Raw genomic sequence first — 20,692 nt, 5'->3', positions numbered from 1 at the left:
CAGGACCAATCCTAGAAATAGATGGTCCCCATCATACCCACCTACATGAGGCTGTACCATTTTCCACTTGTGGGGGGAGTTTTTACTTAATATAGTTGTAAGCCCAGAAATCAAAGGGGCTGGTCCTGCGTGACCAGCACTGTTTGCTTCATTAGGATACGCCTGTCTGAAAAACACGTTGGAATTATTTCCCCAAGCTGAAAGCATTTGTATACGTTATGGCCGCAGCGTCTAATTAACCCTCTCCCACTTGAAAGAGCACATATTTTCTTTAGGAGGGTATTTTTAGAAACCACATGCTTCTGTCTGTCAGGAGCCAACAGCTGAGACAGTGGTAAGTGGTGGGCTGGTGTGTGTCCCTTGCGCTGTCATCTGGTCTCTTTCAGTAAGGAAACAATGCTGCTTTCTTTTCCCCCCTCTGTGAGATATACAGTAGGAGAGAGGGGGCCATAGTCAAATACTTGTCCGAGTACTGCTGGAGAAGACAAGCTTGGAAAAGTCGATTTTCAAATGCCAGCCAAGTGGCTCATAGAAGCATGGGGAATATGCTGGAAGGGCTTCAGAAACTTGGCATCTCTTTCAGCACAGAGTTGCCATGTCAGCTATTCCCTCTGGTATTTAATAGGCTAAGCTCAATGAAGTAACATGTCAGAGGACTAAATTCACCCAAGTTCCGCTCCACTGAATTGGATGATGAATTGGGGCCACAGAGCACAAGAGGAAGAGAATATTACCAGTGAGTTCAATTAAATTACAAAAATGGGGACCAGTTTCTGCTCTCCCCTTACAGCAACTGTAATAATGCGGTCATCAAGGGGTTAATTGGGCTTTAGGGGGTGGAGCCATGCTTCACCTCTACCCCTCATTGGTTAGTTAGTAGGAGTTTCCCCAAGTTGTGTTAGGGGGCATGCATTTAATAAAGCAGCAAGTTCCTAGCCTGCAGTCCTGAGAGTAGGCTTGCATTGAGTGGTGCCTTTACAAACCCAGTCAGTGTAAATTCAGAACAACTTCACTGAGGTTGGTGGGGTTGCTCCACATTCACACTGCTGTAGCTGAGGCGAAGAATGTGGCCCTGGACTCTCAATCAACTAAATATTGCTATTTAGCATCTTATAGTTTTTCCATGACACTTTGCACTTTTAAAGTTCATGGTAACCTCACATGTCCATCACATTGGTATCTGACCCCATTTCATCCCAGGATCTCAAAGTGCTTTATAAACACTCAGGAATTTAGCTTCCCCGTTTCCCTAAGAGGCAAGTAAGGATTATACACTTTAACTGATAGGGAAACAATGGCACAAAGAGATGACGTAGTTAATTTCTTTGAGTAGGATGTCCAGATGTCCCGATTTTATAGGGACAGTCCCGATTTTTGGGTCTTTTTCTTATCTAGGCTCCTATTACCCCTCCCCCCCGGTCCCAATTTTTCACATTTGCTGTCTGGTCACTCTAACTCTGAGTGACCCCCAGTCATTTGAGGATGAACTCTGTCTAACTAGGGTTGTATGAGCCAGGGAGAGAGAGTGTGTATACACACCCCTGCCATCTTCTGGACAATCTCAGAACTGTTCAGGTTTCAGAGTAGCAGCCGTGTTAGTCTGTATTCGCAAAAAGAAAAGGAGTACTTGTGGCACCTTAGAGACTAACAAATTTATTAGAGCATAAGCTTTCGTGAGCTACAGCTCACTTCATCGGATGCATTTGGTGGAAAATACAGAGGGGAGATTTATATACACACACAGAGAACATGAAACAATGGGTTTATCATACACATTGTAAGGAGAGTGATCACTTAAGATAAGCCATCACCAGCAGCAAGGGGGGGAAAGGAGGAAAACCTTTCATGGTGACAAGCAATGTAGGCTATTTCCAGCAGTTAACAAGAATATCTGAGGAACAGTGGGGGGTGGGGAGAAATAACATGGGGAAATAGTTTTACTTTATGTAATGACTCATCCATTCCCAGTCTCTATTCAAGCCTAAGTTAATTGTATCCAGTTTGCAAATTAATTCCAATTCAGCAGTCTCTCGTTGGAGTCTGTTTTTGAAGCTTTTTTGTTGAAGGATAGCCACTCTTAGGTCTGTAACTGAGTGACCAGAGAGATTGAAGTGTTCTCCAACTGGTTTTTGAATGTTATAATTCTTGACGTCTGATTTGTGTCCATTCATTCTTTTACGTAGAGACTGTCCAGTTTGACCAATGTACATGGCAGAGGGGCATTGCTGGCACATGATGGCATATATCACATTGGTAGATGCGCAGGTGAACGAGCCTCTGATAGTGTGGCTGATGTGATTAGACCCTATGATGGTGTCCCCTGAAGAGATATGTGGACAGAGTTGGCAACGGGCTTTATTGCAAGGATAGGTTCCTGGGTTAGTGGTTCTGTTGGGTGGTGTGTGGTTGCTGGTGAATATTTGCTTCAGATTGGGGGGCTGTCTGTAAGCAAGGACTGGCCTGTCTCCCAAGATCTGTGAGAGTGATGGGTCGTCCTTCAGGATAGGTTGTAGATCCTTGATGATGCGTGGGAGAGGTTTTAGTTGGGGGCTGAAGGTGATGGCTAGTGGCGTTCTGTTGTTTTCTTTGTTGGGCCTGTCCTGTAGTAGGTGACTTCTGGGTACTCTTCTGGCTCTGTCAATCTGTTTCTTCACTTCAGCAGGTGGGTATTGTAATTGTAGGAATGCATGATAGAGATCTTGTAGGTGTTTGTCTCCATCTGAGGGGTTGGAGCAAATACGGTTATATCGTAGAGCTTGGCTGTAGACAATGGATCGTGTGGTATGATCTGGATGAAAGCTAGAGGCATGTAGGTAGGAATAGCGGTCAGTAGGTTTCCGATATAGGGTGGTGTTTATGTGACCATCGCTTATTAGCACCATAGTGTTCAGGAAGTGGATCTCTTGTGTGGACTGGTCCAGGCTGAGGTTGATGGTGGGATGGAAATTGTTGAAATCATGGTGGAATTCCTCAAGGGCTTCTTTTCCATGGGTCCAGATGATGAAGATGTCATCAGTGTAGCGCAAGTAGAGTAGGGGCATTAGGAGACGAGAGCTGAGGAAGCGTTGTTCTAAGTCAGCCATAAAAACGTTGGCATACTGTGGGGCTATGCGGGTACCCATCGCAGTGCCGCTGATTTGAAGGTATACATTGTCCCCAAATGTGAAATAGTTATAGGTGAGGACAAATTCACAAAGTTCAGCCACCAGGTTAGCCGTGACATTATCGGGGATACTGTTCCTGACGGCTTGTAGTCCATCTTTGTGTGGAATGTTGGTGTAGAAGGCTTCTACATCCATAGTGGCTAGGATGGTGTTTTTAGGAAGATCACCAATGGACTGTAGTTTCCTCATGAAGTTAGTGGTGTCTCGAAGATAGCTGGGAGTGCTGGTAACGTAGGGCCTGAGGAGGGAGTCCACATAGCCAGACAATCCTGCTGTCAGGGTGCAAATGCCTGAGATGATGGGGCATCCAGGATTTCCAGGTTTATGGATCTTGGGTAGCAGATAGAGTACCCCAGGTCGGGGTTCTAGGGGTGTGTCTGTGCGGATTTGTTCTTGTGCTTTTTCAGGGAGTTTCTTGAGCAAATGCTGTAGTTTCTTTTGGTAACTCTCAGTGGGATCAGAGGGTAATGGCTTGTAGAAAGTGGTGTTGGAGAGCTGCCTAGTAGCCTCTTGTTCATATTCCGACCTATTCATGATGACGACAGCACCTCCTTTGTCAGCCTTTTTGATTATGATGTCAGAGTTGTTTCTGAGGCTGTGGATGGCATTGTGTTCTGCATGGCTGAGGTTATGGGGCAAGCGATGCTGCTTTTCCACAATTTCAGCTCGTGCACGTCGGCGGAAGCACTCTATGTAGAAGTCCAGTCTGCTGTTTCGACCTTCAGGAAGAGTCCACCCAGAATCCTTCTTTTTGTAGTGTTGGTAGGAAGGTCTCTGTGGGTTAATATGTTGGTCAGAGGTGTGTTGGAAATATTCCTTGAGTCGGAGACGTCGAAAATAGGATTCTAGGTCACAACAGAACTGTATCACGTTCGTGGGGGTGGAGGGGCACAAGTAGAGGCCCCGAGATAGGACAGATTCTTCTGCTGGGCTAAGAGTATACTTGGATAGATTAACAATATTGCTGGGTGGGTTACAGGAACCACTGTTGTGGCCCCTTGTGGCATGCAGTAGTTTAGATAGCTTAGTGTCCTTTTTCTTTTGTAGAGAAGCAAAGTGTGTGTTGTAAATGGCTTGTCTAGTTTTTTTAAAGTCCAGCCATGAGGAAGTTTGTGTGGAAGGTTGGTTCTTTATGAGAGTATCAAGTTTTGAGAGCTCATTCTTAATCTTTCCCCGTTTGTTGTAAAGGATGTTGATCAGGTGGTTCTGCAGTTTCTTTGAGTGTGTGTGGCACAAGCTGTCAGCATAGTCTGTGTGGTATGTAGATTGTAATGGATTTTTTACCTTCAGTCCCTTTGGTATGATGTCCATCTGTTTGCATTTGGAGAAGAAGATGTCTGTCTGTCTGTATCTGTACAGAGTTTTTTCATGAAGTTGACAGATTTCCACTCTATATGGCTAAATTCAGTGCCTTGCGTAATGACAGATTTCAGAGTAGCAGCCGTGTTAGTCTGTATTCGCACAAAGAAAAGGAGTACTTGTGGCACCTTAGAGACTAACAAATTTATTAGAATATAAGCTTTCGTGAGCTACAGCTCACTTCATCGGATGCATTTCGTGGAAAATACAGAGGGGAGATTGATATACACACACAGAGAACATGAAACAATGGGTTTTATCATACACACTGTAAGGAGAACTGCTCAGTTGTGCATCATAGGCTCAGGGCTAAGTCTAGAGACCTGCATGTGCCCAGTGTTCCTATTCTGCATTGACATGTGAGTGTATCCATCTCCAAGTAGTTCTTGGGGAGGTTCCTGTGGTGATCTTGATTTGTGTGAGGGACCTGCCAAAACCATTCAACTCCCCATCACACTCCTAATCTCTGCTTACTATAGAAATCCTGCTCTTGGGAAGCAATGAATGGAAACAATTCTTTAACAGACAAAAATCACTTTATTTCTCATATTTTTTAATATGGTATCAACACATCAATAAAACTTGGGGTTTTATCAGTAAGTATCTACCTGAGGCAGTAGGGCACACAAGAGCTTGGCTGGATTGAAAAATAGACAACTTCCCTTCGGAATGCAGACAGGAGCTGCTACATGAAGGGCCTACTTACTAGCTAGGGAGTTATGAAGATCTCTGATGGACAGTGCAGGGCACTTCTTATGTCATCCCACCATCTTGTGCACCTATGGAAATCCGGGCACAATCTTTTCCTGCTTTGAGCAGGGGGTTGGACTAGATGACCTTCTGGGGTCCCTTCCAACCCTGATATTCTATGATTCTATTCTATGATATTCTATGACCCTTTCTGTTTTGCAAGTGCAATGCCTAATATGGGGGCCTTTGTCTGCTAGTGCCCCCTTGTAGCAGGATAGAGACCTACTGTGACACTCTATTCCTTGCAGGACTGCTCTGTAACCCCCATATTCCTCATTTATATATAATTGTGATCTGCATATAAAGCATGCCATGTAAGGTATCGGGAAAGATTAGCATCTGCTGAAAGTCACTGTTCTATCTAAATATGTATATCATTAGTGCATATGAAGTTATGAAATTGTGTTGTATGGTTGGGTGACTGGGCAACAAAATGGCAGATGAAATTCAATGTTGATAAATGCAAAGTAATGCACATTGGAAAACATAATCCCAACTATACATATAAAATGACGGGGTCTAAATTAGCTATTACCACTCAAGAAAGAGATCTTGGAGTCATTGTGGATAGTTCTCTGAAAACATCCACTCAATATACAGTGGCAGTCAAAAAAGAGAACAAAATGTTGGGAATCATTATGAAAGGGATAGACAATAACACAGAAAATATCATGTTGCCTCTATATAAATCCATGGTACACCCACATCTCCAATACTGTGTGTAGTTCTGGTCGCCCCATCTCAAAAAAGATACGTTGGAATTGGAAAAGGTTGAGAAAAGGGTAACAAAAATGGTTAGGGGTATGGAATGGCTTCCGTATGACGGGAGATTAATAAGCCTGGGACTTTTCAGCTTGGAAAAGAGACGACTAAGGAGGGGGGATATGATCCAAGTCTATAAAAGCATGAGTGGTGTGGAGAAAGTAAATAAGGAAGTGTTATTTACTCCTTCTCAGAACACAAGAACTAAGGATCACCAAATGAAATTAACGGGCAGCAGATTTAAAACAAACAAAAGGAAGTATTTTTTCAATAACGCACAGTCAACCTGTGGAACTCTTTGCCAGAAGATGTTGTGAAGGCTGTGTTGGGGGGGCTAGGGGGGATTTGGGGTCTAAAAGCCAGTCAGGCAGATCAATGTGGAGCTGGCGAAACAGGGAGCAGGACATACCTGGGTGCTCCCAGGAAGGACCAGAGTAGAGCCAGTATCGAGATGGTAAGCAAAGGGAGCCACAGCACCCATTGGAGGGGACAAGGACATCCTGAAGGCGACATCCTCCAGAGTTTGGCGGCAGCCAGATGGGAGGTGGACTGGAGCACAAAGTGAAGCTGACAGGAAGCTGCACATCACATAGATTCATAGATACTAAGGTCAGAAGGGACCGTTCTGATCATCTAGTCCGACCTCCTGCACAGCGCAGGCCACAGAATCTCACCCACCCACTCCTATGAAAAACCTCACCTATGTCTGAGCTATTGAAGTCCTTAAAACATGGTTTAAAGACTTCAAGGAGCAGAGAAGCCTCCCTCAAGTCAACCATGCCCCACGCTACAGAGGAAGGCAAAAAACCTCCAGGGCCTCTCCAATCTGCCTTGGAGGAAAATTCCTTCCCGACCCCAAATATGGCAATCAGCTAAACCCTGAGCATATGGGCAAGATTCACCAGCCAGATACTACAGAAAATTATTTCCTGGGTAACTCAGATCCCATCCATCTAATATCCCATCTCAGGGGATTAGGCCTATTTACCCTGGATATTTAAAGATCAATTACTTACCAAAATCCCATTATCCCATCATACCATCTCCTCCATATACTTATCAAGTAGAATCTTAAAACCAGATAGATCTTTTGCCCCCACTGCTTCCCTTGGAAGGCTATTCCAAAACAGGTGAGCAGCTGAGTCAGCCTCACAGGGCCATGGGTCAGAACCCAGGGGAGAAAGGCAGGCCTGGGCTCCCCTGCTCCCACCCAGACGGCAGCCACTTGGCGGGACGGCCACCACCTTGAACTAGTGCCACTAGGCAGGATTGACGCCTCCTTGGACTACCGCTACGAGGCATAACGGCCACTGTAGTGAACTGTGACCACTAGGCAGGAGCACCCTGCAGCACCCCCAATCACACTTCTATTCAGGTTCTTATATCATGTCTATCACCGTGGTTTCAGAGGGCCTGGGAGAAACACAAGTTTGTAGTAACTGAACCACATTTTGCTTTCACTTAAGACACATGCAACCTCTCTGACTCCATTTCAAAAGCATCCTCTGCTTGGTCACTGCATGGTTTATTATATCAATCAGTAATAAACTACAATATTCATTAACACATGAAAAAGAGTGACTCGGGAACCAAGCAAGGACTTGCCAGGATTTACAGAAAGTATAAGACCTGATCCTGTGTGAAGGTGAACATCCTCCATTCCCATTGCAGTTAATGGAGATAAAGACAGAAAAGCCTCTCACTTTAGGATTCCTTGAAAGTTTTTCTCTTTCTCTAGAAGTGCTGTAAAAGTTCTTTAGAAATTGTACTGGGTCATCTACTTCAGACATACTGATAAAAGCCCGAATGAGGTGGGAAGCCTACTGCGATTATTCAGGTGCACTAATAGCTTGTGTAAGAGCTACCGCCAAGTTACTATTATAACATAAAAAAAGATACAGGAGATTTTTTAAGTAACAGTAAACAATTTACTTACCTTACTGGTGGAAGTATTGGTTTCCAGAATAAACAGCTGACTTGGGTCAGGATGCGTGAGGATGGGCGTGAAGGCGAACCCTGCCTTCAGATGAGTGAAGGCTTCTTGTGTCCAGGAGCCCTGGGCAGGTTTTTCCCACAAAGAAGTTATAAGGGCCAGGATTTGGGGGTAGTCTCGTATACAGCGTTTATAGAAATTCACAAACCCAATGAAGTGCTGAATTTCCCAATTGCTTCATGGTGTTGCCCACTTTCAAACCGCTTCTACCTTCTGCAGATTCAGACAAAAGGTGAAACAGTGTGTCCATGTTTCACCTTTTGAATACATTTGAAAACTCTTGGTATTTTGTTGGGGGTGAGATAGCTGACCCTAGTAACAAGGAGGCCTGCTCTGTTGCTCAGGCATTTCTCCCTGTTTCCAAAGCCCAGGCAAGGCTACTGTAACTATATTTCCAAATTATATGCATAAAGCATATAAAATAGAAGAAAAGGGTAAAAGAAGAAGTGACTTCTAGAGTTGGAATTCCAGTTCTGTGGGAAATTCTAACATTTTGAAAATGATTTTGTTCCAGTTCAAACTGATCGCCTCAAAACTGTGGTCTTTTTCCACTCCTGCCTCCAATGCTCAGGACCTCTCACCCTCACAGTGTGTACTAGAGTGTTTGTGCAACCACCTGTGGCACCATTTCCTTGGTCACTGAAAGTAAACAGCAGTCTGTTAGCCTTTTTGGGTCCTCAGATAGCAAGCATGAATTCTGAATAGCTTTAGAAAGATCTGCTTTTGAGTTTGTGGGAGCAGCGACATTTCTCTGCTGCTGATCAGAGGTTGCACAAGTTTACCACTCAGTGAACTTGTAGGCCATGATACTGTAGTGTCACAATATATAATTAAAATTCCAGTATTAATAATAAGATAGCTATGTAAGATTCAGCTTTTCTGAAGCTTCAGATAGCTCTGACCTTATAACTGGAAAATTGTTTCCCATTCCAAAATGAAATGAAAGCAAAAATTTCAAACTTCCAGTGGAAAAAATTTAAAAAAAAATAAAAAATAAAAAATCATTTCAGGTTGATTGAAACATTTTGCTTTGATAAAATCAAAATGTTTCATTCCAATTTCAACTTTTTCATTTTATATTACATACTATACGTTTTTTATATATTGACACAAAAAGTCATTTTGAAATGGAAAATCAGAAAACATTCCATTACAAAAAGGTTGAAACGGAAGATCTGAAATGCTTTATTTCAGTTTTTCTTTCTAAATGAACTTTTGGCAAAATCAACGTTTCCATTGAAACATTTTGCTTTCAACTAATTGGCATTTTCTGATGGAAAATTTCCTCTATCTCTTGCCCTTATAACAATAAAACAAATAGCACTATCTGCTGTCCATAATTTCATCAACTACATGCTAGTAGCTCACCAACACAAGAGCTGAATCCTCAATATTTAAGTGGCTCATAGAATTTATAATTAACTTATAATTAATTATGGAATTTGATTCTCTAATTATGAGCGAACAAAAGGCAAAGAATAATCTCAGGGGCCTCATTACAACAACCCTGAAACTCTTTGAATCTCATGGAGGCAACATGTCCTAGAGCAGGGGTTCTCAGAACGATGGTCGTGACCCTTATTCCGTCATCAGCCTCCACCCCCAATCCCCGCTTTGCCTTCAGCTTTTATAATAGTGTTAAAAATGTTTTTAATTTATAAGGAGGGGTTAAACTTAGAGGTTTGCTGTCTGAAAGGGGTCACCAATGCAAAAGTTTGACAACCACTGTCCTAGAGGAAAGCGGACAGGCTGGGAGTGAGGAATCCAAATCTGTATCCAGATCCACATTTGAGGATGAAGTGAGCTGTAGCTCACGAAAGCTTATGCCCTAATAAATTTGTTAGTCTCTAAGGTGCCACAAGTACTCCGTTTCTTTCTACCTCTGACAGGTTTCAGAGTAGCAGCCGTGTTAGTCTGTATTCGCAAAAAGAAAAGGAGGTTTTTTCCACCAAATGCATCCGATGAAGTGAGCTGTAGCTCACGAAAGCTTACGCTCAAATAAATTTGTTAGTCTCTAAGGTGCCACAAGTACTCCTTTTCTTATTCCTGTGTTGTGGTTCCTAAAATCCCTTTACGCCTCTTTCCCCAGCATTCAAGATAGGCTTTCTAAGCCCTACTATAATGACAGGTTTCAGAGTAGCAGCCGTGTTAGTTTGTATTCGCAAAAAGAAAAGGAGGTTTTTTCCACCAAATGCATCCGATGAAGTGAGCTGTAGCTCACGAAAGCTTATGCTCAAATAAATTTGTTAGTCTCTAAGGTGCCACAAGTCCTCCTTTTCTTTCTACCTCTGACAGGAACCCCGCCAAAACCATTGACCTTTGTAGTGTTCAAAATGCAGACCCAAGCATAGGTCTCCATTTTTTAGGTCAGACCCATCTCTAGTACAGACCTCACCTTAAATATAATTTAATCTGAAGCAATTTTTAATTTCCTTCATCTTCCAGAATCCTCACTGCCGGATGAGCCTGATGGCCTGGTTCAGTCAGTGGCAGGGCAACCTGGCATACCGGTGGAACTCATCATATTTGAGCACTTGGGGTTTGCAATACTGCAGCTCTGGTCTGCACCAATCTATCAAGAGGCAAGTTGGATGGAGAGACCTGGAGGCCCTCCATGTCATCCAAAGACAACCAAAGCCCTCACAGAGCAGCCCTAGGCAACCTGCCATCCCCTGAGCTAGACCAGAGAGCTCCACAGCACGGTCTGCAACCACCACTCTCCCAACTGCCTGCACAGCCCGGATGCCCAAGGCGGTGCAGGTGCTGGGGGGGACCCACAGTGTGACCGGGAGCCCAGTGGCCTGCAGGATGGGGCTGCTGCCTGGCAGGCTGCGAGCGGCCAGCCCTGGGGCCAGAGTGCAGCTGGAGACGGGCTATTACGGGATGGCAGCCGGAATGGCCATGTGCCCCAGGATTTAAGGAGGACTAGGGGACAGGGCGCTGGTTAAGGTGGCCTGGTCCCCCGTAAGAGGGGAGGGGAGGGAAAGGCTGAGCGGAGCGCTGGTTAAGGTGGACCAGGCCCCCCGCCCGTGAGGGGCCCAGGCTCTGTTGAGGGCGGGGGGAGGCGGACCCGGCTCTCGAGAAGGGGGCCGGGCGCGGGCGGGGGTTTGTTTTTTTAAGGTGGCCTGGCGGGGAAGCCGCAGGAGCTCGAGGCCCCGCCCGCCGGCGGGTCTCTCGGCTTGGCGCAGGCGCGCTCGCTGTAAGATGGCCGGGCGGGGCGCCGCCATCCCTGCGCAGCTAGCGGGGAGCGCCCGCCCCACGGGCTCCCCCATGGCGGCGGCCCCCGTGGGGGGGGAGGCGGGGGGGAGGGACGGGGCCCCGCGCCCCGTGCCCCGTGTCCAGAGAGAAGGTGAGTGAGTGAGTGAGGGGCCGGGCGGGCGCCCCTCCCCCGCTCCCCACAGGGCGGGGCCGCAGCCGGGCTAGGCAGAGCGAGGACGGGGAGCCGGGGCTGAGGCGTGATGGGGCCCGGATGTGAGAAAGGGGGGGGGGGGCGCTACACTGCGGGAGGGGATGGGGGAGACGGGGAGGCTGCACTGGGGGGAGGAAGAGGAGTCGGGGGGGGCTCACAGGGGGAGGGTGAGGAGGAAAGAGGGGGGGGCTACGCTGGGGGGTGGGGAGCCACAGAGGGGGTGGGGGGGCTACGCTAGGGGGCGAGGGGGGGCTACACGTGGGGCAGTCTATGGGGCTGACGCTCCTGGATCCTGCAGTAATACCAGAAATAAGACGAGTAATAGTAAAAAGGTGGGGGCGATGGGCTAGGGAAGGAGCTGGCAGAGGGCAGGGAAAAGGAGGAGGGATCAACACCCCTGCCCCAGCCCCCCCTTGAACATAAGAGCCGCTGTACAGGGTCCCAGCGATGGTCTCTCTGGCCGTCTTCTGACAGCGGCTGCTTCCAGAGGCTTCAGCGGGAGTGAACCGAACAGGGCAATGTACGGTGATCCGTCGTCCCCCTATTGTCCAGTCGGAGGCTAGGGACGCCCAGCGTATGGGGCTGTGTCCTTCTGACCATCTTAGCTAAAACCCATTCGTGGACCCATCTTCCATCCACTTACCTCTGTCTTTTTTTTTTTTTTTTTTTTTGAATCGAGTTATAGTTCTGGCCTTCACAACATGCTGTGGTGATGAGTTCCACAGGTTAGCTGTGTGCTTTCTGAAGAAGTCCTTCCTTATATTTGTTCTAAACGGGCTGCCTGTTAACTTCATTGGATGACCCGTGGTTCTTGTGTTATGTGAAGGGGTAAATAACACTTCCCTATTCGCTTTCTCCACACCAGTCATGACTTTATAGGCCGCTATCATGTCCTCCCTTTAGTCTCTTTTCTAAGCTGAACAGTCCCGGTCTTTTTAACCTCTCATATGGACTCTGTTCCATACCCCTCATCATTTTTGTTGCCCTCCTCTGTACTTCTTCCAATTCTAATACATCTTTTTTGAGATGGGATGACCAGAACAGCTTGCAGTATTCAAGGTGTGGGCATAGCATGCATTTATATAGTGACATTATGATACATTGAACAGATGTTTTCAGACAACTATCTACAGTGACTCCAAGATCTCTTTTGTGAGTGGTAACAGCTAATTTAGACCCTGTCATTTTGTAAGGATAGTTGGGATTATGTTTTCTAATGTGCATTACTTTGCATTCATCAACATTGATTTTCATCTGCCATTTTGTTGTCCAGTCACCTAGTTTAGTGAGATCCTTTTGTAACTCTTCAGTCTGTTTTGGACTCACTATCTTGAATAATTTTGTATCGTGCAGAATTTTCCACATAACTGTTTACCCCTTTTGCCAGATCATTTATGGATACGTTCAAGAGCACTGGTCCCAATATAGATCCTTGGAGGACCCCACTATTTACTCTCTATACTGTGAAAACTGACAATTTATTCTTATCCTTTGTTTCCTGTCTTTTAACCAGTTACTGATTCATGAGAGGACCTTCCCTCTTATCCCATAACTATTTATTTTGCTTAAGAATCTTGTGAGCGACCTTGTCAAAAGTTTTCTTAATGTCCAAGTATACTATATCCACTAGCTAACCCTTGTCCACTTATTTGTTGACACCCTCAGAATTCTAGTAGATGAGAGAGGCATAGTTTCCCTTTATAAAAGTTGTATTGACTCTTTCCCAATGTACTGTGTTCATCTGTGTGTCTGATAATTCTGTTCTTTACTGTAGTTTCAACCAATTTGCCTGGTATTGAAATTAGGCTTACTGGCCTGTAATTGCCAGGATCACCTCTGCAGTCTTCTTTTTTTTTTAATCAACATCACATTTGTATCCATTAGTCATCTGATACAGAGGCTGATTTAAGCAATGTTACGTGCTTCAGTTAGTGGTTCTGCAGTTTTATATTTGAGTTCCTTCAGAACTTTTGAGTGAATCCCAGCTGATTCTGGTGACTTATTACTGTTTAATTTACCAGTTTGTTCCAAAACCTACTCTATTGACCTCTCAGTCTGGGACAATTAATCAGATTTGTCACCTACAATGAATGGCTCAGGTGTGGGAATCTCCCTCACATCCTCTGCAGTGAAGACCCATCCAAAGAATTCATTTGGCTTCTCCACAACAGCCTTGTCTTCCTGGAGTGCTCCTTCAGCACCTTGATTGTCCAGTGGCCCCACTGATTGATTGGCAGGCTTCCTGCTTCTGATGTACTTTAAAAAAAAAAAAAAAAAAAAAGTTGCTGTTAGTTTTTGGGGTGGGAGAGGGGCGGTATGGAGTGTTGTAGGAAGGAAGAGGTGTCTGGGGGTGGGAGGTGTTGGGAGCGGTGGTGGTGGTGGTAGCGGGGAGAGGCTGGTGGGCAGTGTTAAAGGGAAGGTGTGGGGGTTGGAGGGAGGAAGAGGCTGGTTGGGGATGGGTGTTAGCCATGGGAGTAGTAGCTAGAACTATGGTGTAGTTGCAAAGCAGAGGCTGAAGGGCTGGGAGCTCTGACTCTCCTGTGGGGATACAGTAACTACACCTAACAATGGTTTACCAGGCCTCTTGGGCTGCGAGAATTTAAATGAGGGAGATTTCAGAAAATAATGCGTGAGATTTTAAATCTCAGTGAAACATGCACAGCAAAACCCTGTGTCACAGGAGAGAGAAATTTCAAACACCGCCTTGAAATCCATTCCTTTAACCTGGGTGTCTCCCTCCCTCCCATGTACACAAGTCTTGGCAACAGGTGTGCTTTTTGGCTCTGGAGCATAGCGAACCTGTAGTGCAGCTAGTGTGTATGTATGTAAATATATACCCTGTCAGGCCTGCCAAGTCTCATTCATTGGGGTAAGGGTGACTCGCTCTTCTCTGTGATGCATTTTAAGCCAGAGTTTGAAGTCTCCTTGTGAGGTTGGATTTTGCTGTATGTTTCAGTGAGACATTTAAAATCTCACTCATTCAAATTCTCACAGTTCGAGACTCATATCTATATTTTATATACTTTTTGGTGATGCCTAATCTGTCTTTCAGTGAGATCTACATACTGGTCCTGATGCATCCTGTGCATTTGTCTCCATGTAGACAATTTTCCCATACATGCTATGATATCCATTGCCACACAGGGGGGCGAAAAAAAATCTAAGATTAAGAAAATGGCAGGAATGTGGCAGTGCAGTTCCCCCTGTGAAATAAAATGTTTCCCACCCTGACAGTGTCTAAAAGCAAGTAGCATTAAAAACCTAAGGAAGAAACTAATAACAAACAAGATGTGAATGGGAGGCTGACTTGCCTATGTTTTGCTGTAAGTGGAAAGATGTTGTCCTTTCTTGAAGCAGCACTGAAGAACAGGTATGCTATGTAAAGAGATCCAAATTACTTGACCCTGAGTTCTTAAATTACAGAAGGGAGACTACCTGCCAGGTGTAGAGAGTTTGTCAAGCAGTGCATATCACTGTCCTAAATCTTCTGGAATTTTCTTTAAATCTCAACAACAAATATTAACCAAATTTTATACATCAGACCTGTGAAAAAGAGTCCTGAAACTTAATCCTGAGGTTGTGGCTCAGGGTGAAAACAGTTTTTTAAAAAAAAAAAAAAAAAAAAAAAAACTTCACTATCTCTTATCACGTGATCATAGAGAGATTCTCCTGTAGAGAGCATCATGTGTGGTAAAATGTAGCTAATCACACATAGCTTACTACCTCATCATGCCAGAAGTTCAGTAGCAGAGATAGTTAAGAAGCCTGCCGTCTTAGGCTTCATTTATGTATTTATCTACAAAATACTTGGTAGGACACTGAGTACTACAAATTTAAAATGGAATTAAGTTAGTGGTCTATAACTGTTTTCTTGTTAAATTTCTGAAACTTGTATTCGTGATTAAATTAACAATGGATCACCCCATTGCTAGTGCAAATTAGTACAGGTCTGCTGCAATGATGAACAAAAATAATAGTGACAAAATGATTCATTATGAGTAACAAAACTGCTTAAGTATCGTTGGTAAACTGACACTAAGCCTTTTTAAACAATCAAATTCTTGAAGATGAAGTAAGTTTGGGAAAAGTGGTACAAAGTCTTGTTTTCTCATGTTTTTAGGTTTGTGGTTTGTTTTTTTTTTTTGGTAACCACACATAACTTCAGTTGAAACTTGGCATTTTATAAACTCATTAACACCAAAGCTCTCAGGGTGAAACTATGTATTGAAGGTAGTCCTCATTTGCAATAGCCTTCTGCACCAGCTACTAAAAGAAGTATTTTAAAAATGCTAGCGGTTACTCCTCTGGTGAAAGAGGATTTATTCATATGAACTAGGAAGTAGATTGTTTAAGGGCCCTCAATTCACTAACGTCCCTTTTAAGATGTTAATTTTGCAAACAATACATTCTCACACCATTAAAATACCTCTCTTAGCTGGTAACAATAAGAACTAGTTGCATGACGTACATAACTATCTGTTCTTGTCAGTATATATAGTAGGAGCTGCTAGTTATGTGTTTGGACATGAACTAGCCAGAAGGGAGAATGTTAATAGTAGGGCTGTGAAGCGATGAAAAAAATAATCATGCAGTTCAAACAATAATAGAATACCATTTATTTAAATATTTTTGGATGTTTTCTACATTTTAATTATAATACAAAATGTACAGTACTCTATATTTTTGATTACAAATATTTGCACTGTAAAAAACAAAGTACATTTCAATTCACGTAATGCAAGTATTATAGTGCAATCTCTTTATCATGAAAGTTGAACTTACAAATGTAGAATTATATACAAAAAAACTGCATTCAAAAATAAGTCTAAAATTTTAGAGCCTGCAAGTCCACTCTGTCCTACTTCTTGTTCAGCCAATCACTCAAACAAGTTTGTCTACTTTTGCAGGAGATAATGCTGCCCTCTTATTATTTACCATGTCACTAGAAAGTGAGAACAGGCATTTGCATGGCACTTTTGTAGCCGGCATTGCAAGGTATTTATGTGCCAGATATGCTAAACATTCGTATGCCCCTTCATTCTTCACCCACCATTCCAGAGGACATGCTTCCATGTTGAGGATGCTTGTTAAAAAAAATAATGCATTTATTAAATTTGTGATACAATTCTCCCCCAAGGAGTTCAATGTGCCCTGCTCTGTTTTACCTGCATTCTACCATATATTTTATGTTGTAGCACTCTTGGCTGAGGACCCAGCACATGTTGTTCATTTTAAGAACAATTTCACTGCAGATTTGACAAAAAACAAAAGTTACCAGTGTGAGATTTCTAAAGATAGCTACAGCTTTCAACCCAAGGTTTAAGAATCCTAAGTAAAAAGAAAAGGAGTACTTGTGGCACCTTAGAGACTAACAAATTTATTAGAGCATAAGCTTTCGTGAGCTACAGCTCACTGCTCACGAAAGCTTATGCTCTAATAAATTTGTTAGTCTCTAAGGTGCCACAAGTACTCCTTTTCTTTTTGCGAATACAGACTAACATGGCTGCTACTCTGAAACCTGAGAATCCTAAGTGTCTTCCAAAATCTGAGAGGGACAAGGGGTGGAGCATGCTTTCAGAAGTCTTAAAAGAGCAACACTCTGATGCAGAAACTACAGAACCCAAACCACCAAAAAAGAAAATCAGCCTTCTCTGGGTGGCATCTGACTCAGATAATGAAAATGAACATGCGTTGGTCTACATTGCTTTCAATTGTTGTTGAGCAGATCCCGTCATCAGCATGGATGCATGTCCCCTGGAATGGTGGTTGAAGCATGAAGGGACATGCGAATGTTTAGCATATGTGGCGCATAAATACCTTGCAATACCGGCTACAAAAGTGCCATGCAAATGCCTGTTCTCACTTTCTTGTGACATTGTAAATAAGAAGAGGGCAGCATTATCACCTGTAAATGTAAACAAACTTGTTTCTTAGCGATTGGTTGAACAAGAAGTAGGACTGGGTGGACTTATAGGCTCTGAAGTTTTACATGGTATTGGTTTTTCTGAGTGCAGTTATGTAACAAAAATTTACATTTCTAAATTGCACTTTCACAACAGAGATTGCACTACAGTACTTGAGAGTTGAATTGAAAAATACTAATTGTTTTCACAGTGCTAATATTTAGAATAAAAAATACTATATGCTTTGATTTCAATTATAACACAATACATTGTATATGAAAATGTAGAAAAATCCAAAATATTTGATAAATTTCACATGGTATTCTGTTGCTTATCAGTGCAATTAAAACAGATTAATCTTGATTTTTATCACAATTTTTTTGAGTTAATCGCATGAGTTAACTGCAATTAATCGACAGCCCTAATTAATAGCTACGTCAAAGAAAACATACAACTGTATGTATGAATGTCACTTGTGATGACACAATTTATTTGTATAGGAAAAGGATTCTTCATATGTATTTTATTTTATTTATTTTTAAATTAACATCAGTTGTTAGCTTTGGGGACCTATTCTGACATCTGTCCTTGCACAGCCTAAGCCTGAGGTCTTTCATGGCATTTTAAGGTTCCAGACCATACTGTTTGTGGCTAATTAAACAAAACATAATGAACTCTAAACAGCTTACCTTTTCTGGGATCACAACCCCTCTACAGAGAGACAGTGTGTGAATTACGTCCGTATATTAATGTCTTTGTTCTGAACAGTTCATCTCCCGTCCTTCCACCAAAACGTAATGGGCATAAAATAGAGCTGTTACACAGTGTTTTACAAGCTAGTCTTCAAGGAGCACTGAGTATAATGCTAGTGAATACAATATCAGTCATCTTACATGAATTCTTACATGCCAGAAGAGCAAAAAACTATCTAACAACATGCACATTGACTTTCATCTTTGTTGAATGTTTGATATGAACAGGAGATGCTCCATATTTATTTTTCTAGTGTTGTCATACCTTCTAAGGGTATGAGAACCACAAAGCAAAATGGTTCTGCCAGCCAAAGAAAATAAAGTGACACTTCCAGCAAGAGAAGTAACATGGTCTGTTATCCTGCAATTTTTTAAAAATTGATTTGTGGTGTTGATTCTTTAAACCTGATTTGGGCAGCCTCATGTGCAATGCTAGGATAAAACATTTAGAGTTCATTGTTCCTTTAAGAAGTTAATTTTTGCTGGGACGAAGCATGCTTTATGTCCCATTTACAAGAAACTGCATAACTACTTGCTAGGCAGATGTCCAAGAGACTTTGTGTGATTCCTGCGATCCTGAGCAGGGTGTTACAGTGAAAGTGGTTTGATCTGACAAGACCTAGAAATTTCATTTCTGTGCCAACTTTAAAAAAAAAAAAAAATCTTGTTCATTTCAATTTGCTTCAGCTGTAATGCAGTGATCAAGATGTCATTGGTTTGATAGAATATAATGAGCAGAGTTCACTATGACTTGGAACAGTGTGCACAAGAGCCAGAGAAATGGAAACACAAGAACATGGATTGAAATGATGAGACTAAAGAAAATAGAGGAAGAGAGATGGAAACTGCAGAGTCAATCAGAATAATTTCGTGGGTAAGAGTAGACTACTTCATTTTGTGGGATTTCATCTTAATTTTCTTGAAAATCCAATATTGAACTTTTTGTGTCTAAGTTGTGCATCACTTACAAACATTTCAGAGGTGGGTATGGAGGAGAAGAGGCTTATCGATGCACACCCTGTCTAGGACAAGTCTTGCCAAAAGCTCGTCCTTTATATGTTAAGTCAAGTATAATAAATACCTTTTCACTGTTCTGTATATTAAGGTGGGCCTAAGACCTGTTCACTTCAGCCACAACGAATTATAACAGGGTTTGTGCAGTCAAGACCAAACCATGTTATGAACTAGCTTGGCCAGCACCAATTCTAACAATCCCCACTGAACTCTTATTTTATCAGTATATAGCGGATTTTAGGCCCTTAACCTGCAAATGCTTATACTTCACTTGTACATGTAGTCCTACTAAAGTCAACGAAACTATGCCTGGGAGTCAAGTTAAGCACATGCAAAAGTGTTTGCGGGATTGGGTCTAATTTTGTGGAGCATCCTATCTACGCAACTACCACAAAAGATTTCTCTGTGGTTCACTTTGAAAATATAGAACGAGATTTTTCAGAAGCACTCTGCATTGGCCTAAGTCTGCTCCTATTGAAATCAACTGAACCTTTACCATTGAAAGGCAGTGCTGAGGTCTGTTGAAACTCTCACCCAAATTATCTCATAGCTTCGAAAATGAAGTCAATTTACTGAAATTTTAAGTGTAGCCATTTCAGTTTTATACTATGATTTTCCAAGCAACAAAGTACAGTTGTAACATTCCACTTTTTATAATCTCTTGGGTTTTGACAAACTTCCACTGCCTACATTATTTAAGAAAATTGAAACATGTTAACAATTTCAGATTTTTCCTCATGGGGACACATCCTTTCATCAGCCAGCTGCTGAAGCCCACATCTGTCTAGTTCTGATTTGTCTTGTGTGTGAGGTACACAGTTTTCTCTTTGACACTTGAGCTTGCAGCCATCTTTCAAATTGGTCACCAGAATGAGACCTTAAAAATTGAAGTCCTCTCCGCTCTCCATTGTTTACAAATAAATAAACCTTTGGCACTTTTCACATGAATAGGGCATTTGTCCTGATGTCCCTTTAAGAGTTTCCTTTTAACCAGCTGTGCAGTGGCTTGTGTGTACGTTTGGCTGCTCCATTGCATCCCAGCAGTGGCGGTATTTCTGTAGTGTTTTATGCCTGTAGCTTGGAATGAAAGGTGTTAAGAAAACATAATTTGATTTTTTTCTAGCACTTCTAGTGAACATATTTTTATGTATGGTTGTGATTGCTTTCCCTTCTGCCTCCCCAAAAACAATTAGCAAGAAAGAGACTGCTTGCCAAAGAGTTTGTTTTCCAGTATTTTCTACTATAGCACCTCTGCCTTTCATTCTTGCAGTTACTATGAGGCTGCAAACAGAAAATCATTTACAAATGCTTGTGAAATAAAATCACTTTTGGGGTCAACATCTGCTCTATATATTTGTTGAAGTCAATGTGTATATATATGTTGTGTTCCTGACTTTTAATGCTATACCTGTCTCTGTGGTATTTGAGGGCAGAATTTGATGGTATCATGTTTTATTGGTGCCTTCACACTGAAACCCCATTGCCCTCTCCTGCCCAAGGGCTGTATTTGGCCCAGGATTTTTCTTTGCACTCTTCTAGATTTCTGTACTCTTGCAAGTTATCCTTGAGAATCAGGAAAGAAGAGC

The 20,692-nt window shown here is 42.8% G+C and overlaps 1 protein-coding gene across 5 annotated transcripts in view; it reads left to right on the top strand.

The window, feature by feature from the left end:
* The first annotated feature begins 11,217 nt into the window (after window positions 1-11,217).
* The window catches only part of KRCC1 (lysine rich coiled-coil 1), a 48,303-nt gene continuing 38,828 nt past the window's right edge, over window positions 11,218-20,692 (top strand). For all 5 annotated transcript variants that reach the window (XR_006280614.1, XR_006280613.1, XR_005292640.2 and 2 more), the window contains exon 1: window positions 11,218-11,377. Coding sequence is in view for 1 of the 5 variants with exons in the window: in XM_038399944.2 (XP_038255872.1) it covers window positions 11,233-11,377 (145 nt within the window). In the remaining 4 variants the exon portion in view is untranslated. The remainder of the gene's footprint in view (window positions 11,378-20,692) is intronic.

The sequence above is a fragment of the Dermochelys coriacea genome, chromosome 4, assembly GCF_009764565.3.
Source record: "Dermochelys coriacea isolate rDerCor1 chromosome 4, rDerCor1.pri.v4, whole genome shotgun sequence".
Lineage (NCBI taxonomy): Eukaryota > Metazoa > Chordata > Testudines > Dermochelyidae > Dermochelys > Dermochelys coriacea.
The sequence above is the reverse complement of the archived record's forward strand: the minus strand, read 5'-3'. Positions and strand labels throughout refer to the sequence as shown.